The sequence below is a fragment of the Staurois parvus genome, unplaced genomic scaffold, assembly GCF_062004578.1.
Source record: "Staurois parvus isolate SC_StPar_1 unplaced genomic scaffold, SC_StPar_1.0 ptg000796l, whole genome shotgun sequence".
In the NCBI taxonomy this organism is placed as follows: Eukaryota; Metazoa; Chordata; class Amphibia; order Anura; family Ranidae; genus Staurois; species Staurois parvus.
Window position 1 is genome coordinate 1,342,820 of NW_028318592.1, and position 19,099 is coordinate 1,361,918.

The following is a 19,099-nucleotide window of genomic DNA, read 5'->3' on the forward strand; positions in this document are numbered from 1 at the left end:
ATTGGGGGGTATCAGAAAGAAAGAGATCAGGGTATATAGAGGGAGAAGGCAGAAAGAAAGGGAAGGAGAGATCAGTATATGTGACAATGACTGGGATTATTAGATTGTCAGCTCCTGTGGCTCAGTGTTGTCAGTGAAGCACAGCTCATGGTGTGAACTTTGTATAATTGGTTCAGACAGGACCCAATGCCCCCATACACACAGCAGGAGACACATCAGGCCGACCTGACACCGCCTCAAGCTCCTCAATCTCCCTGTAGCTGTGTAGGCCATAGCTGCCCGGTTGCCAGGTAACGGAGATCACCGGAAGTGAGAGCGGGCGGGGCTTCCGGACACGTTTTGTTGATGGTTGCATCAGAATCTGAGCAGTAGAAGAGGGACGGAGATGGCAGCAGCTGGAGGGGAGGCGGGTGAGTGCCGGTGGGGTGTGTGTCCGGGTCCTCCGACAGATACCGACCTCCGGGGATGGGGGTACACTGTCAGCCATAGAGCTCTGTCTGTGACAGCCCCCCCCCTCCTGTATTAGCCCCATGAGCACCACATATGTGCCCGTCATTAGGTCCCATACAGAGTGGGGTCCGGCTGGTAGCAGTGGACGGAGGACACAGGAGCACTGCCCAGCAAGACTGCCAGGAGCCCGGCATGGTCTGTGGGAGTTTGGCAGCTGAGCGGTGCCCAGGGTGGTGGAGTAATATTCCCCCGGGGAGGAATGCTGGAACACAGGCAGTCTGCATTTCAGGCATTCATCCCCGGGCACATCTGCCCTCAGTGGGGCTACCTCCAGGTATGGGGCTTTGGTGTTAAAGCAGAACTCCACCCGGAAGGGTCTGCTTCCCTCCGCTGCCACATTTGGCACTTTTTTGGGTGGAGGTGGGAGCGGGTACCTGGTTTTGACAGCTACCCCTCCCACTTTCAGGTCAGATTGCCATGGCGATCTGAGCCATAAGTTCCCCCCCACCTCCTAACCCCCCGCAGCAGAAGACTGCGGCCCATTCACAAAGTGTGGCGTGCGCAGCGGGGAAGACTCAGGGCTACGCTTCCGGTTTCCCTTACTGAAGATGCCGCCAGCACCCAAAGCCGATTGAAGGGTGGGCTCGGGGGGAGGACAGCGCTGGACCCTTCGGGACAGGTAAGTGTCCCTATAATAAAAGTCAGCAACTACATTTTTGGGGGGGAAGCCCAGAGCTGTGGATGGAGGGCACAGGAGCACTGTTCAGTCCCCTGCTGGCCGCCTGTCAGACTCTAAGGGCTCGTTTACACCAGCTTCATCTGCTCACTAGTAACCCCCAGCTCTGCTGATCCCCCCCCACTCAGTAGTATCCCCCAGCTCTCCTGATCTTCCACTCAGTAGTATCCCCCAGCTCTCCTGATTCCCCCACTAAGTAGTATCCCCCAGCTCTCCTGATCTTCCGCTCAGTAGTGAGCCCCGGCTCTCCTGATCCTCCGCTCAGTAGTGAGCCCCGGCTCTCCTGATCCTCCGCTCAGTAGTGAGCCCCGGCTCTCCTGATCCTCTGCTCAGTAGTGAGCCCCGGCTCTCCTGATCCTCCGCTCAGTAGTGAGCCCCGGCTCTGCTTATCCCCCGCTCAGTAGTGAGCCCCGGCTCTGCTGATCCCCCGCTCAGTAGTGAGCCCCGGCTCTGCTGATCCCCCGCTCAGTAGTGAGCCCCGGCTCTGCTGATCCCCCGCTCAGTAGTGAGCCCCGGCTCTGCTGATCCCCCGCTCAGTAGTGAGCCCCGGCTCTGCTGATCCCCCACTCAGTAGTAACCTTCAGCTCTGCTGATTCCAGCCCCCAGTATGATTCCCACCCCCAGTAGTAAACCCCAGCTTTGCTGTTCCTTCTCTCTCTCTCTTCTCTCCACTGGTCCCCCAGCTCTGCTGATTCCCTGTCGCTCAGTCCTTTCTCTCTGGTCCCCGCTCACCTTCCCCTGTAGCATTCCAGTGTTGCACACCATGCACCCCCCCAATAGGCTACATGTACACTGGAACTCCCCTAGACATTAACTCTCCTGGCAGCAGAAAAATGCTAAACGCTCCTCTCCTGAATGTGAGTCTTGTGCGTTCAGGAGCGGAACATTTAACTGCCTCTTAATTCGGCTGCTCCTAAATGCCTGTATGGACACACAGGTTTTTATTGTGTTGAGTTCAGGGGCTTTGAAAAAAAACGCATAAAGCTACTAAACCGCCGTCTAAAGAGCAGTCGTGTACATGAGGCCACAGGCTGCAGAAGCCAGGGTGTACACATACCACGGCTGCAATTCTTTGCAGGTATTAAACTTCTTGTTATGTTTGGTGGGTACAACTGCCCTCTGAATGTAACTCATTCAAGTGAATGAAGCCGTGCTGCAACTACGTGCAGTACTGCAGCATTTAGGGGGGTTATAGCAGATGGTGAGAAGGCAACACAGCGCCTCACTCCCTGTCAGACACCTCTGAAAAGTGATCGGACCACAGATCACTTTTCAGAGGTGTGGCATTCCGTACTGATAGTGTAAACGGGCCCTAACAGGCTGATTCCTAAGCATGTTGTGCTTTGGGGGGGTTTGGTGTCTGTGCAATATCTACTGTGTTGGGGAATGGGAATTTTTGCTGAGGGGGGTGCGGCCCGCACCGGGTGACACCGACCGCTCGGGGTGACAGCAGACCTGCTCCACGAAAAGGTAAGTTGTAAAGCAAGCCGATGATCCCCGCAGGATGGATCCGATCCATCTTGCGGGGATCGTCAGCTTTCTTTACAACTTACCTTTTCGTGGAGCGGGTCCGGTGTCACCCCGTATAGGTTGCATGCCGACGATCCCCGTAGGATGGATGGGATCTGCGGATTGGGGAGCATAATGGATCGGACTCCGATCCATTATGCTCGATCCTCAGATCTGAACCATCCTGCGGGGATCGTCGGCATGCAACCTATATGGGGTGACACCGGACCCGCTCCACGAAAAGGTAAGTTGTAAAGAAAGCTGACGATCCGCGCAGGATGGATCGGATCTGCGGATTGAGCATAATGGATCGGAGTCCGATCCATTATGCTCAATCTGCAGATCTGATCCATTCTGCGGGGATCGTCGGAAGGGGTGTCACCAAGTGTTACCGCACCGGGTACACCAACCCTAGGGACGCCTCTGACTACACCCACCGATTTTGTAACATAATGCTAATAAAACCTTCCTTTCCATTAATATCTGCCTTACTTTCAACCATGGCAAAAGTATTCAGTTTGTACGGGTGCCCTAGAAGCATGCACAGAGCTCATGTATGGCAAAATCCCAGCAAAGAGTGCCAAAGGTCTAAAACAGGGACCTCCAAACTCTCTAAACAAAGGGCCAGTTTACTGTCTTTCAGACTTTAGGGGGGCCTGACTGTGACCAGTGGGAGTAGAAAAGGTCCCAACATCAGTGGGAGGAATAGTGCCCCATTGTTGGTGTCATTGGGAGGAATAGTGCCCTGTTGTTGGTGTCATTGGGAGGAATAGTACCCTGTCATTGGGAGGAATTGTGCCCCGTTGTTGGTGTCATTGGGAGGAATAGTGCCCTGTTGTTGGTGTCATTGGGAGGAATAGTGCCCTGTTGCTGGTGTCATTGGGATGAATAGTACCCTGTCATTGGGAGGAATAGTGCCCCATTATTGGAGTCATTGGGAGGAATATATCCCATTCATTGGTGTCATTGGGAGAAATTATGCCCATTCATTGTGTGGAATTTTTCCCCATCATTAGTGTCGTTGGGCCCTACTTTTGGTGTCATTGGGAGAAATTGTGCCACATCATAGGTGTCATTGGGTCCCTTCATTGGTTTCATTTTGGGGGAATTATGTGCCCCAAAAGCCAGATAAAAGCAAGCAAAGGCAGGTTGCAGACCACTGGTGTAAAGGGATGCTGATCTGGGGCAGTGTTTACTTTTTTCAATTAAATGAGTTTTGTTAAGAGTTAAAGCAAAACTCCAGGCACAAAAACATTCATGTAAATCTATTCCCCAATAACCACAAATTTTTATACATAACCCAGATATTACCTTGTAAAAATTGCAGTGACATCATCACTGTGCTGTACAGAGCCTGTGCCAAGAGAGCAGAGCAGTGGGAGGGGCACAGCAGTCTCCACCTACTACAGGCTGCCTGCAGAAAACTACAGGAGGGGGCGGAGACTAGACCAGTCACCCTGCACAAGGAGAGAGAGCAGCAGTGAGCGGTCTTTATTGCAGAGGTAAAGTCTCACACTGGATTACTGCCCAGATCTGTAAGAAATACACAAAGCATTCCGAGATTCCAGGAGGAATACACAGGAACAATTTGCTGATCCCTAGCCGAATAGAAGAGAGAGGGCACAGAATGAGGTTCCCCAGTGTGTTGTATTCACTAGTAATCTACAGAGAAGGCAGGCAAAGGACCGTGCAAGAATTTCAATCCGTGAATACTGTGGTTGCTGGCTTGTAATATTAGTGCACTTACCTGTCCAGGCATCCAGCGGTGTCCTCACTCCGAGCCGATTTTTCATTCGGCTGTTGAGTGCTGGCACCACCATCTTGACTAAGGGAAACCGGCAGTGAAGCCTTGCGGCCAACTTAATCCTGCACATGCTGCGCCTTGTAAATGGGCTGCAGTCCTCTGGGACCTTGCAAGTGTCCCAGAGGGCTGCGGGGGGGGGTGCTTAACCTCCGGCTCAGTTCGCTGCAGCAAACTCAGCCGGAAGTTGGAGTGTGTACCTGCCAAAACCAGGTACCTCCTTCCTCCCACCCCAAATCTGGCAACGGGGGGGGGGGGTTTAGGCAGAAAAGTAGAGCTTCCACTATTGGGTGGAACTTCCCTTTAAAGAGTTACTAAACCCCGGACCCTGCATTCACTGTATCCTCTCTCCCTGGACCCTGCATTCACTGTATCTGATCCCCGCAGGATGGATCTGCAGATTGAGCATAATGGATCAGAGTCCGACCCATTATGCTCCCCAATCCACAGATGCGATCCATCCTGCAGGGATCGTCGGCTTGCAACCTTTACAGAGTTAACTGATCTTTTCACGATCTCCACAAAAAGGAAAGTTTAAAAGAAAGCTGACGATCCCTGCAGGAGAAAGAAGAAAAGAGAGAGGAGGAAAAGGAGAAGATAGGAAGGATGGAGAATGAGTATAAAGGAAGAAAAGAGAGAGGAGGAAAAGGAGAAAAAGAAAGATAGGAGGAAGGGAGGGGAAAGGAGGCAGGAGTCTGAAACAGAGAGAGAGAGAGAAGGAGAGGGAAGATGGAGGGGGAGAAAGAAAGGAGGAAGGAAAGGAATATATGGAGGGAAAGAATAAGAGAGAGCAAAGGGAGATAGAGTGAGAAGACGAGGAAGCAAAAGGTGAGAGATGGGGGAAGCATAAAGACAAGAAGGAGCAGGGAGAGAGGGAAGGAAGAGAGAGAAAAAGGAGGAAAGGAGAGGAGGTAGGAGAGAGAGGAGGAAGAGAAAAAAAAAGATAGGGAGAGGAGGAGTGTAAGAAGGAAAAACAGAGTGTGGAAAGGGGGGGTGAGGAAAGATAAAGGGGGGGGGGAGATAAGGAAGAAGAGAGAGAAAAGAAGTAGAGAGGAAGGAAGGTAGGAGTAAGAATAAAGGAAAGAGAGAGAGAGAGGAGGAGAAGGGAGAGAGGAAAAGATAAGAGGAGAGGGAGGGTGGGGCAGAAGGAGAGAGAGAGGAGGAAGAAAAATGTGAGAGAATGAGGGGGGGGGGGAGATAAAAAAAAAAAAAGAGGGGAAGGAGGGGTAAGAAAGAGAAGTAGAAGGAGGGGGAAGAGGAAAAAATGGAAGGAAGAAGAGAGAAAAAGAAGGGGAGATGAGAGAGGAACCGGGAAGAATGAAGGAAAGAGGAGGAATAAGGAGAGGGAAAGAATAAATGGGGGTGGGGGGGGGGGTAGAGAGCAGAATAAAGAGTGGAAGAAGGGATGAGAGAAAAAAGAAGGGGGAGAGAGAGGGAAGGTGGAAGGAATGGGGAGAGAGAGGGAAGGCGGTAGGAATGGGGAGAGAGAGGGAAGGCGGTAGGAATGGGGAAAGAGAGGGAAGGCGGTAGGAATGGGGAGAGAGAGGGAAGGCGGTAGGAATGGGGAGAGAGAGGGAAGGCGGTAGGAATGGGGAGAGAGAGGGAAGGCGGTAGGAATGGGGAGAGAGAGGGAAGGCGGTAGGAATGGGGAGAGAGAGGGAAGGCGGTAGGAATGGGGAGAGAGGAGGAGGAAGGAATGAGGGGAGAGAGAGAGAAGGTGGAAGGAATGAGGGGAGAGAGGGAAGGTGGAAGGAATGAGGGGAGAGAGGGAAGGTGGAAGGAATGGGGAGAGAGGGAAGGTGGAAGGAATGAGGGGTGAGAGGAGGAGGAAGGAATGAGGGGAGAGAGAGGGAAGGCGGAAGGAATGGGGGGAGAGAGAGAAGGCGGAAGGAATGGGGGGAGAGAGAGAAGGCGGAAGGAATGGGGGGGAGAGAGAGAAGGCGGAAGGAATGGGGGGGGGGGAGAGAAGGCGGAAGGAATGGGGGGGGGGAGAGAGAAGGCGGAAGGAATGGGGGGAGAGAGAGGGAAGGCGGAAAGGAATGGGGAGGGAGAGGGAAGGCGGAAAGGAATGGGGAGGGAAAGGGAAGGCGGTAGGAATGGGGAGGGAAAGGGAAGGCGGTAGGAATGGGGAGGGAAAGGGAAGGCGGTAGGAATGGGGAGGGAAAGGGAAGGCGGTAGGAATGGGGAGGGAAAGGGAAGGCGGTAGGAATGGGGAGGGAAAGTGAAGGCGGTAGGAATGGGGAGGGAAAGGGAAGGCGGTAGGAATGGGGAGGGAAAGGGAAGGCGGTAGGAATGGGGAGAGAGAGGGAAGGCAGAAAGGAATGGGGAGGGAGAGGGAAGGCGGTAGGAATGGGGAGGGAGAGGGAAGGCGGTAGGAATGGGGAGGGAGAGGGAAGGCGGTAGGAATGGGGAGGGAGAGGGAAGGCGGTAGGAATGGGAAGGGAGAGGGAAGGCGGTAGGAATGGGGAGGGAGAGGGAAGGCGGTAGGAATGGGGAGGGAGAGGGAAGGCGGTAGGAATGGGGAGGGAGAGGGAAGGCGGTAGGAATGGGGAGGGAGAGGGAAGGCGGTAGGAATGGGGAGAGAGAGGGAAGGCGGTAGGAATGGGGAGAGAGAGGGAAGGCGGTAGGAATGGGGAGAGAGAGGGAAGGCGGTAGGAATGGGGAGAGAGGAGGAAGGAATGAGGGGAGAGAGAGGGAAGGTGGAAGGAATGAGGGGAGAGAGAGGGAAGGTGGAAGGAATGAGGGGAGAGAGAGGGAAGGTGGAAGGAATGAGGGGAGAGAGAGGGAAGGTGGAAGGAATGGGGTGAGAGGAGGAGGAAGGAATGAGGGGAGAGAGAGGGAAGGTGGAAGGAATGAGGGGAGAGAGAGGGAAGGTGGAAGGAATGAGGGGAGAGAGAGGGAAGGTGGAAGGAATGAGGGGGGAGAGAGGGAAGGTGGAAGGAATGAGGGGGGAGAGAGAGGGAAGGCGGAAGGAATGGAGAGGGAAGGCGGAAGGAATGGGGAGGGAGAGGGAAGGCGGAAGGAATGGGGAGGGAGAGGGAAGGCGGAAAGGAATGGGGAGGGAGAGGGAAGGCGGAAAGGAATGGGGAGGGAGAGGGAAGGCGGAAAGGAATGGGGAGGGAGAGGGAAGGCGGAAAGGAATGGGGAGAGAGAGGGAAGGCGGAAGGAATGGGGAGAGAGAGGGAAGGCGGAAGGAATGGGGAGAGAGAGGGAAGGCGGAAGGAATGGGGAGAGAGAGGGAAGGCGGTAGGAATGGGGGGAGAGAGGGAAGGCGGAAGGAATGGGGAGAGAGAGGAGGAAGAGAGACAGAGATGGAGGGTTGAAGGGGAGATTGGGGGGTATCGGAAAGAAAGAGATTGGGGTATATAGAGGGAGAAGGCGGGAAGGAGAGATCAGTATATGTGACAATGACTGGGATTATTAGATTGTCAGCTCCTGTGGCTCAGTGTTGTCAGTGGAGCACAGCTCATGGTGTGAACTTTGTACAATTGGCTCAGACAGGACCCAATGCCCCCATACACACAGCAGGAGACACATCAGGCCGACCTGACACCGCCTCAAGCTCCTGAATCTCCCTGTAGCTCTGTAGGGCATAGCGGGCGGGGCTTATGGACACGTTTTGTTGATGGTTGCATCAGAATCTGAGCAGTAGAAGAGGGACAGAGATGGAAGCAGCTGGAGAGGAGGCGGGTGAGTGCCGGTGGGGTGTGTGTCCGGGTCCTCCGACAGATACCGACCTCCGAGAATGGGGGGACACTGTCAGCCCTCTTGTATTAGCCCCATGAGAACAGATATGTGCCCGTCATTAGGTCCCATACAGAGTGGGGTCCGGCTTGTAGCAGTGGACGGAGGACACAGGAGCACTGCCCAGCATGACTGCCAGGAGCCTGGCATGGTCTGGGCCTCCCCCCCCATTATATGTAGCTGCTGACTTTGAATTTTTGGGGGGGAAGCCCAGAGCTTTGCTTTAAGCTGTGGATGGAGGGCACAGGAGCAATTTTCAGTTCCCTGCTGGCCACCTGTCAGACTCTAAAGGCTCATTTACACCAGCTTCATCTGCTCACTAGTAGATCAGCTCTGCTGATCCCCCTGCTAAGTAGTATCCCCCAGCTCTCCTGATCCCCCCACTCAGTAGTGAGCCCCGGCTCTCCTTATCTTCCCCTCAGTAGTGAACCCCGGCAACATAGCGCCTCACTCTCTGTCAGACACCTCTGAAAATTGATCTGACCACAGATCACTTTTCAGAGGTGTGGCAGCAGGGTGGATTTGATTTAAATCAAACTGATTTAAATCACAATTTAAATCACTAGTCAGTAAGGCTTGATTTAAATCCTAGTTTTCTACATAAAGACTAATTCTTGCTGGTATAACTTTAATATACATGTAGATGAAGATTTTTAGAATAACAACTTTTCATATTAGTTTTTTTATCCCCAGTTTAATAGGTTAATCATTCATATTTGGACAACTTTTCTGTTGTACTTAGGAAGGAGAAAAATAATCATTACCTTAATAATAACAATTTAAATAGATTTATTCAACTGAAACAATAACATTCCAGCATATGTGATTGGCTTAAACATCCATGTTTGTTATCTAATTTGGCTAAACAAAATATATATATTTTAATAAACTGTCGACCCCTTCCTCCTCACACTTAGTTTCACTTTCTTCTTGTGCAGATCTATTCCACTCCAAATAATCAGAAAAATATAATTTCTATTCTATTCACTGAACTTCTTGAAACTTAGCAGTGAAGGGGTTGATTCTGTATTCATAGGTTTGTAGAAGTTAGGATGAAGGGCTTTCGCTTAACTCTGTTCATGTTATAACATTTTTGCTGTGAAGAAGAGGCCTGTGATCTCCGCTGAGTCAAATTCAGTTTTGAGAACTGCAAAAGTAAACCAATCATCTGTGATAATATCTTGTAGGCAGAGAAACTGCCCAATAATCTTACAAAAACCTCTGGAAGAGCATGACATTGTGAATGGATTCATGGAATTTATTTACCAAAAAAATTAAACCTATACAGCCTTATTCTACATAATTAAAAAACGAATCTTTATTTCATGATGGAATAACCTTTGGATGGTAATATATTTTCCTCAAAAAGCATTTTATTCAAAAAAATCCGATTTTTAAATAAACAAAATCCGATTTAAATAAAAAAAATCCAATTTTTTTTTGATTTTTTTAAAAAAAATAATTAATTTTTATCCACCCTGTGTGGCAGTCCTTACTGATAGTGTAAACGGGCCCTAACAGGCTGATTTCTAAGCATGCTGTGCTTTGGGGGGGTTTGGTGTCTGTGCAATATCTGTGTTGGGGAATGGGAATATTCGCTGTATTAGAGCATGATGGCGGAGATTCTATGCCCCCAGTCTTCTGTATTGTAAATGTTGTCATACCTGATTACAATTGCACCATCAGATTCAGAGATGTTCTTCTTTCACTTTTTGTTTTCTGGGCCAGAGTGTAGAATGTGAAGAAAACAAAAGTGTCCTATTACTCTATACTGATAGGGTGGTGCTTGGTTCCACAAGGAATCTAGGTTATAGATCGACTACACCCAGTGGTGTCCCGAGGCAGGTGAGGGGGGTGCGGCCCACACCGGGTGACACCGACCGCTCGGGGTGACAGCAGACCCGCTCCACGAAAAGGTAAGTTGTAAAGCAAGCCGACGATCCCCGCAGGATGGATCCGATCCATCTTGCGGGGATCGTCGGCTTGCATTACAACTTACCTTTTCGTGGAGCGGGTCCGGTGTCACCCCGTATAGATTGCATGCCGACGATCTGCGGATGGGGAGCATAATGGATCGGACTCCGATCCATTAGGCCTGATCCTCAGATCCGAACCATCCTGCGGGGATCGTCGGTATGCAACCTATACAGGGTGACACCGGACCCGCTCCAAGAAAAGGTAAGTTGTAAAGAAAGCCGACGATCTACGCAGGATGGATCGGATCTGCGGATTGAGCATAATGGATCGGAGTCCAATCCATTATGCTCAAACTGCAGATCTGATCCATTCTGCGGGGATCGTCGGAGTGGGTGTCACCAAGTGTTACCGCACCGGGTACACCAACCCTAGGGACGCCTCTGACTTCACCCACCGATTTTGTAACATAATGCTAATAAAATCTACCTTTCCATTAATATCTGCCTTACTTTCAACCATGGCAAAAGTATTCAGTTTGTACGGGTGCCCTAGAAGCATGCACAGAGCTCATGTATGGCAAAATCCCAGCAAAGAGTGCCAAAGGTCTAAAACCGGGACCTCCAAACTCTCTAAACGAAGGGCCAGTTTACTGTCTTTCAGACTTTAGGGGGGCCTGACTGTGACCAGTGGGAGTAGAAAAGGTCCCAACGTCAGTGGGAGGAATAATGCTCCATCATTGGTGTCATTGGGAAGAATTGTGCCCTGTTGTTGGTGTCATTGGGAGGAATTATGCACTTTCGTTGGTGTCATTGGGAGGAATTATGCACTTTCATTGGTGTCATTGGGAGGAATTATGCACTTTCATTGGTTGTCATTGGGAGGAATTATGCACTTTCATTGGTGTCATTGGGAGGAATTGTGCCCTGTTGTTGGTGTCATTGGGAGGAATTATGCACTTTCATTGGTGTCATTGGGAGGAATAGTACCCTGTCATTGGGAGGAATAGTGCCCCATTATTGGAGTCATTGGGAGGAATATATCCCATTCATTGGTGTCATTGGGAAAAATTATGCCCATTCATTGTGTGGAATTTTTCCCCATCATTGGTGTCGTTGGGCCCTACTTTTGGTGTCATTGGGAGAAATTGTGCCACATCATGGGTGTCATTGGGTCCCTTCATTGGTTTCATTTGGGGGAATTATGTGCCCCAAGAGCCAGATAAAAGCGAGCAAAGGCAGGTTGGAGACCACTGGTGTAAAGGGATGCTGATCTGGGGCAGTGTTTACTTTTTTCAATTAAATGAGTTTTGTTAAAAGAGTTAAAGCAAAACTCCAGGCACAAAAACGTTCATGTAAATCTATTCCCCAATAACCACAAATTTGTATATATAACCCAGATATTACCTTGTAAAAATTGCAGTGACATCATCACTGTGCTGTACAGAGCCTGTGCCAAGAGAGCAGAGCTGTGGGAGGGGCACAGCAGTCTCCACCTACTACAGGCTGCCTGCAGAAAACTACAGGAGGGGGTGGAGACTAGACCAGTCACCCTGCACAAGGAGAGAGAGCAGCAGTGAGCAGTCTTGTTGCAGAGGTAAAGTCTCACACTGGATTACTGCCCAGATCTGTAAGAAATACACAAAGCATTCCGAGATTCCAGGAGGAATACACAGGAACAATTTGCTGATCCCTAGCCGAATAGAAGAGAGAGGGCACAGAATGAGGTTCCCCAGTGTGTTGTATTCACTAGTAATCTACAGAGAAGGCAGGCAAAGGACCGTGCAAGAATTTCAATCCGTGAATACTGTGGTTGCTGGCTTGTAATATTAGTGCACTTACCTGTCCAGGCATCCAGCGGTGTCCTCACTCCGAGCCGATTTTTCATTCGGCTGTTGAGTGCTGGCACCACCATCTTGACTAAGGGAAACCGGCAGTGAAGCCTTGCGGCCGAATTAATCCTGCACATGCTGCGCCTTGTAAATGGGCTGCAGTCCTCTGGGACCTTGCAAGTGTCCCAGAGGGCTGCGGGGGGGGTGCTTAACCTCCGGCTCAGTTCGCTGCAGCAAACTCAGCCGGAAGTTGGAGTGTGTACCTGCCAAAACCAGGTACCTCCTCCTTCCTCCCACCCCAAATCTGGCAACGGGGGGGGTTTAGGCAGAAAAGTAGAGCTTCCACTTTTGGGTGGAACTTCCCTTTAAAGAGTTACTAAACCCCGGACCCTGCATTCACTGTATCCTCTCTCCCTGGACCCTGCATTCACTGTATCTGATCCCCGCAGGATGGATCTGCAGATTGAGCATAATGGATCAGAGTCCGACCCATTATGCTCCCCAATCCGCAGATGCGATCCATCCTGCAGGGATCGTCGGCTTGCAACCTTTACAGAGTTAACTGATCTTTTCACGATCTCCACAAAAAGGAAAGTTTAAAAGAAAGCTGACGATCCCTGCAGGAGAAGGAAGAAAAGAGAGAGGAGGAAAAGGAGAAAAAGAAAGATAGGAGGAAGGGAGGGGAAAGGAGGCAGGAGTCTGAAACAGAGAGAAAGATAGAGAAGGAGAGGGAAGATGGAGGGGGAGAAAGAAAGGAGGAAGGAAAGGAATATATGGAGGGAAAGAATAAGAGAGAGCAAAGGGAGATAAGAGTGAGAAGACGAGGAAGCAAAAGGTGAGAGATGGGGGAAGCATAAAGACAAGAAGGAGCAGGGAGAGAGGGAAGGAAGAGAGAGAAATAGGAGGAAAGGAGAGGAGGTAGGAGAGAGAGGAGGAAGAGAAAAAAAAAGATGGGGAGAGGAGGAGTGTAAGAAGGAAAAACAGAGTGTGGAAAGGGGGGGTGAGGAAAGATAAAGGGGGGGGGGAGATAAGGAAGAAGAGAGAGAAAAGAAGTAGAGAGGAAGGAAGGTAGGAGTAAGAATAAAGGAAAGAGAGAGAGGAGGAGAAGGGAGAGAGGAAAAGATAAGAGGAGAGGGAGGGTGGGGCAGAAGGAGAGAGAGAGGAGGAAGAAAAATGTGAGAGAATGAAGGGGGGGGGGGGGGATAAAAAAAAAAAGAGGGGAAGGAGGGGTAAGAAAGAGAAGTAGAAGGAGGGGGAAGAGGAAAAAATGGAAGGAAGAAGAGAGAAAAAGAAGGGGAGATGAGAGAGGAAGCGGGAAGAATGAAGGAAAGAGGAGGAATAAGGAGAGGGAAAGAATAAATGGGGGGGGGGGTAGAGAGCAGAATAAAGAGAGGAAGAAGGGATGAGAGAAAAAAGAAGGGGGAGAGACGGAAGGTGGAAGGAATGGGGAGAGAGAGGGAAGGTGGAAGGAATGGGGGAGAGAGAGGGAAGGCGGTAGGAATGGGGAGAGAGAGGGAAGGCGGTAGGAATGGGGAGAGAGAGGGAAGGCGGTAGGAATGGGAGAGAGAGGGAAGGCGGTAGGAATGGGAGAGAGAGGAAGGCGGTAGGAATGGGTAGAGAGAGGGAAGGCGGTAGGAATGGGGAGAGAGAGGGAAGGCGGTAGGAATGGGGAGAGAGAGGGAAGGCGGTAGGAATGGGGAGAGAGAGGGAAGGCGGTAGGAATGGGGAGAGAGAGGGAAGGCGGTAGGAATGGGGAGAGAGAGGGAAGGCGGTAGGAATGGGGAGAGAGAGGGAAGGCGGTAGGAATGGGGAGAGAGAGGGAAGGCGGTAGGAATGGGGAGAGAGAGAGAAGGTGGAAGGAATGGGGTGAGAGGAGGAGGAAGGAATGAGGGGAGAGAGAGAGAAGGTGGAAGGAATGAGGGGAGAGAGGGAAGGTGGAAGGAATGGGGAGAGAGGGAAGGTGGAAGGAATGGGGTGAGAGGAGGAGTAAGGAATGAGGGGAGAGAGCGGGAAGGTGGAAGGAATGGAGAGAGCGGGAAGGTGGAAGGAATGGGGGGAGAGAGAAGGCGGAAGGAATGGGGGGAGAGAGAGAAGGCGGAAGGAATGGGGGGAGAGAGAGAAGGAGGAAGGAATGGGGGGAGAGAGAGAAGGAGGAAGGAATGGGGGGAGAGAGAGAAGGCGGAAGGAATGGGGGGGGGGGAGAGAAGGCGGAAGGAATGGGGGGGGAGAGAGAAGGCGGAAGGAATGGGGGGGGGGAGAGAGAGGGCGGAAGGAATGGGGGGGGGAGAGAGAGGGAAGGCAGAAAGGAATGGGGAGGGAAAGGGAAGGCGGTAGGAATGGGGAGGGAAAGGGAAGGCGGTAGGAATGGGGAGGGAAAGGGAAGGCGGTAGGAATGGGGAGGGAAAGGGAAGGCGGTAGGAATGGGGAGGGAAAGGGAAGGCGGTAGGATGGGGAGGGAAAGGGGAAGGCGGTAGGAATGGGGGAGAGAGGCAAGGCAGAAAGGAATGGGAGGGAGAGGGAAGGCGGTAGGAATGGGGAGGGAGAGGGAAGGCGGTAGGAATGGGGAGAGAGGGAAGGCGGTAGGATGGGGTGAGAGGAGGAAGGAATGAGGGAGAGAGAGGGAAGGTGGAAGGAATGAGGGGAGAGAGAGGGAAGGTGGAAGGAATGAGGGGAGAGAGAGGGAAGGTGGAAGGAATGAGGGGAGAGAGAGGGAAGGTGGAAGGAATGAGGGGAGAGAGAGGGAAGGTGGAAGGAATGAGGGGAGAGAGAGGGGAAGGGTATGGGGGGAGAGAGGGAAGGTGGAAGGAGTGGGGGGAGAGGAGGAGGAGGAAGGAATGAGGGGGGAGAGAGAGGGAAGGCGGGAAGGAATGGGGAGGGAGAGGGAAGGCGGAAGGAATGGGGAGAGAGAGGGAATGCGGTAGGAATGGGGAGAGAGAGGGAATGCGGTAGGAATGGGGAGAGAGAGGGAAGGCGGTAGGAATGGGGGGAGAGAGGGAAGGCGGAAGGAATGGGGAGAGAGAGGAGGAGAAGAGAGACAGATGGAGGGTTGAAGGGGAGATTGGGGGGTATCGGAAAGAAAGAGATCGGGGTATATAGAGGGAGAAGGCGGGAAGGAGAGATCAGTATATGTGACAATGACTGGGATTATTAGATTGTCAGCTCCTGTGGCTCAGTGTTGTCAGTGGAGCACAGCTCTTGGTGTGAACTTTGTACAATTGGCTCAGACAAGACCCAATGCCCCCATACACACAGCAGGAGACACATCAGGCCGACCTGACACCGCCTCAAGCTCCTGAATCTCCCTGTAGCTCTGTAGGGCATAGCGGCCCGGTGTCCAGGTAACGGAGATCACCGGAAGTGAGAGCGGGCGGGGCTTATGGACACGTTTTGTTGATGGTTGCATCAGAATCTGAGCAGTAGAAGAGGGACAGAGATGGAAGCAGCTGGAGAGGAGGCGGGTGAGTGCCGGTGGGGTGTGTGTCCGGGTCCTCTGACAGATACCGACCTCCGAGAATGGGGGACACTGTCAGCCCTCTTGTATTAGCCCCATGAGAACACATATGTGCCCGTCATTAGGTCCCATACAGAGTGGGGTCCGGCTTGTAGCAGTGGACGGAGGAACACAGGAGCACTGCCCAGCATGACTGCCAGGAGCCTGGCATGGTCTGGGCCTCCCCCCATTATATGTAGCTGCTGACTTTGAATTTTTGGGGGGGAAGCCCAGAGCTTTGCTTTAAGCTGTGGATGGAGGGCACAGGAGCAATTTTCAGTTCCCTGCTGGCCACCTGTCAGACTCTAAAGGCTCATTTACACCAGCTTCATCTGCTCACTAGTAGATCAGCTCTGCTGATCCCCCTGCTAAGTAGTATCCCCCGGCTCTCCTGATCCCCCCACTCAGTAGTGAGCCCCGGCTCTCCTTATCTTCCCCTCAGTAGTGAGCCCCGGCAACATAGCGCCTCACTCTCTGTCAGACACCTCTGAAAATTGATCTGACCACAGATCACTTTTCAGAGGTGTGGCAGCAGGGTGGATTTGATTTAAATCACTAGTCAGTAAGGCTTGATTTAAATCCTAGTTTTCTACATAAAGACTAATTCTTGCTGCTATAACTTTAATATACAAGTAGATGAAGATTTTTAGAATAACAACTTTTCATATTAGTTTTTTTATCCCCAGTTTAATAGGTTAATCATTCATATTTGGACAACTTTTCTGTTGTACTTAGGAAGGAGAAAAATAATCATTACCTTAATAATAACAATTTAAATAGATTTATTCAACTGAAACAATAACATTCCAGCATATGTGATTTGCTTAAACATCCATGTTTGGTAACTAATTTGGCTAAACAAAATATATATATTTTAAGAACCTTAGACTGTCAGCCCCTTCCTCCTCACACTTGGCTTCACTTTCTTCTTGTGCAGATCTATTCCACTCCAAATAATCAGAAAAATATCATTTCTATTCTATTCACTGAACTTCTTGAAACTTAGCAGTGAAGGGGTTGATTCTGTATTCATAGGTTTGTAGAAGTTAGGATGAAGGTCTTTTTCTTAACTCTGTTCATGTTATAACATTTTTGCTGTGAAGAAGAGGCATGTGATCTCCGCTGAGTCAAATTCAGTTTTGAGAACTGCAAAAGTAAACCAATCATCTGTGATAATATCTTGTAGGCAGAGAAACTGCCCAATAATCTTACAACAACCTCTGGAAGAGCATGACATTGTGAATGGATTCATGGAATTTATTTACCAAAAAATTTAAACCTATACAGCCTAATTCTACATAATTAAAAAACGAATCTTTATTTCATGATGGAATAACCTTTGGATGGTAATATATTTTCCTCAAAAAGCATTTTATTCAAAAAAATCCGATTTTTAAATAAACAAAATCCGATTTAAATAAAAAAAATCCAATTTTTTTTTTGATTTTTTTAAAAAAAAATCATTGATTTTTATCCACCCTGTGTGGCAGTCCTTACTGATAGTGTAAGCGGGCCCTAACAGGCTGATTCCTAAGCATGCTGTGCTTTGGGGGGGTTTGGTGTCTGTGCAATATCTACTGTGTTGGGGAATGGGAATATTCGCTGTATTAGAGCATGATGGCGGAGATTCTATGCCCCCAGTCTTCTGTATTGTAAATGTTGTCATACCTGATGACTATTGCACCATCAGATTCAGAGATGTTCTTCTTTCACTTTTTGTTTTCTGGGCCAGAGTGTAGAATGTGAAGAAAACAAAAGTGTCCTATTACTCTATACTGATAGGGTGGTGCTTGGTTCCACAAGGAATCTAGGTTATAGATCGACTACACCCAGTGGTGTCCCGAGGCAGGTGAGGGGGGTGCGGCCCGCACCGGGTGACACCGACCGCTCGGGGTGACAGCAGACCCGCTCCACGAAAAGGTAAGTTGTAAAGCAAGCCGACGATCCCCGCAGGATGGATCCGATCCATCTTGCGGGGATCGTCGGCTTGCATTACAACTTACCTTTTCGTGGAGCGGGTCCGGTGTCACCCCATATAGATTGCATGCCGACGATCTGCGGATTGGGGAGCATAATGGATCGGACTCCGATCCATTAGGCCTGATCCTCAGATCCGAACCATCCTGCGGGGATCGTCGGCATGCAACCTATATGGGGTGACACCGGACCCGCTCCAAGAAAAGGTAAGTTGTAAAGAAAGCCGACGATCTACGCAGGATGGATCGGATCTGCGGATTGAGCATAATGGATCGGAGTCCAATCCATTATGCTCAAACTGCAGATCTGATCCATTCTGCGGGGATCGTCGGAGGGGGTGTCACCAAGTGTTACCACACCGGGTACACCAACCCTAGGGACGCCTCTGACTACACCTACCGATTTTGTAACATAATGCTAATAAAACCTTCCTTTCCATTAATATTTGCCTTACTTTCAACCATGGCAAAAGTATTCAGTTTGTACGGGTGCCCTAGAAGCATGCACAGAGCTCATGTATGGCAAACTCCCAGCAAAGAGTGCCAAAGGTCTAAAACCGGGACCTCCAAACTCTCTAAACAAAGGGCCAGTTTACAGTCTTTCAGACTTTAGGGGGGCCTGACTGTGACCAGTGGGAGTAGAAAAGGTCCCAACGTCAGTGGGAGGAATAATGCACCATCATTGGTGTCATTGGGAGGAATTGTGCCCCATTGTTGGTGTCATTGGGAGGAATTGTGCCCCATTGTTGGTGTCATTGGGAGGAATAGTGCCCCGTTGTTGGTGTCATTGGGAGGAATAGTGCCTCGTTGTTGGTGTCATTGGGAGGAATAGTGCCTCGTTGTTGGTGTCATTGGGAGGAATTGTGCCCCGTTGTTGGTGTCATTGGGAGGAATAGTGCCTCGTTGTTGGTGTCATTGGGAGGAATAGTGCCCCGTTGTTGGTGTCATTGGGAGGAATAGTGCCCCGTTGTTGGTGTCATTGGGAGGAATAGTGCCCCGTTGGTGTCATTGGAAGGAATAGTGCCCCGTTGTTGGTGTCATTCGGAGGAATAGTGCCCTGTTGTTGGTGTCATTGGGAGGAATTCTATCCCATTCATTGGTGTCATTGGGAGAAATTATGCCCATTCATTGTGTGGAATTTTTCCCCATCATTGGTGTTGTTGGGCCCTACTTTTGGTGTCATTGGGAGAAATTGTGCCACATCATAGGTGTCATTGGGTCCTTTCATTTGGGGGAATTATGTGCCCCAAGAGCCAGATAAAAGTGAGCAAAGGCAGGTTGGAGACCACTGGTGTAAAGGGATGCTGATCTGGGGCAGTGTTTACTTTTTTCAATTAAATGAGTTTTGTTAAAAGAGTTAAAGCAAAACTCCAGGCACAAAAACATTCATGTAAATCTATTCCACAATAACCACAAATTTTTATATATAACCCAGATATTACCTTGTAAAAATTGCAGTGACATCATCACTGTGCTGTACAGAGCCTGTGCCAAGAGAGCAGAGCTGTGGGAGGGGCACAGCAGTCTCCACCTACTACAGGCTGCCTGCAGAAAACTACAGGAGGGGGCGGAGACAAGACCAGTCACCCTGCACAAGGAGAGACAGAGATGGAGGGTTGAAGGGGAGATTGGGGGGTATCGGAAAGAA

General features: G+C 50.4%; 1 protein-coding gene across 2 annotated transcripts in view; it reads left to right on the forward strand.

The window, feature by feature from the left end:
* The first annotated feature begins 313 nt into the window (after positions 1-313).
* The window catches only part of LOC149444254 (cysteine--tRNA ligase, cytoplasmic-like), a 93,338-nt gene continuing 74,552 nt past the window's right edge, over positions 314-19,099 (forward strand). Inside the window, exon 1 of one of the 2 annotated variants that reach the window (XM_089654764.1) lies at positions 314-410. In XM_089654764.1, coding sequence (XP_089510890.1) covers positions 386-410 — 25 coding nt within the window. In that variant the 5' untranslated portion in view covers positions 314-385. The remainder of the gene's footprint in view (positions 411-19,099) is intronic. The other variant, XM_089654762.1, reaches the window with a different exon arrangement.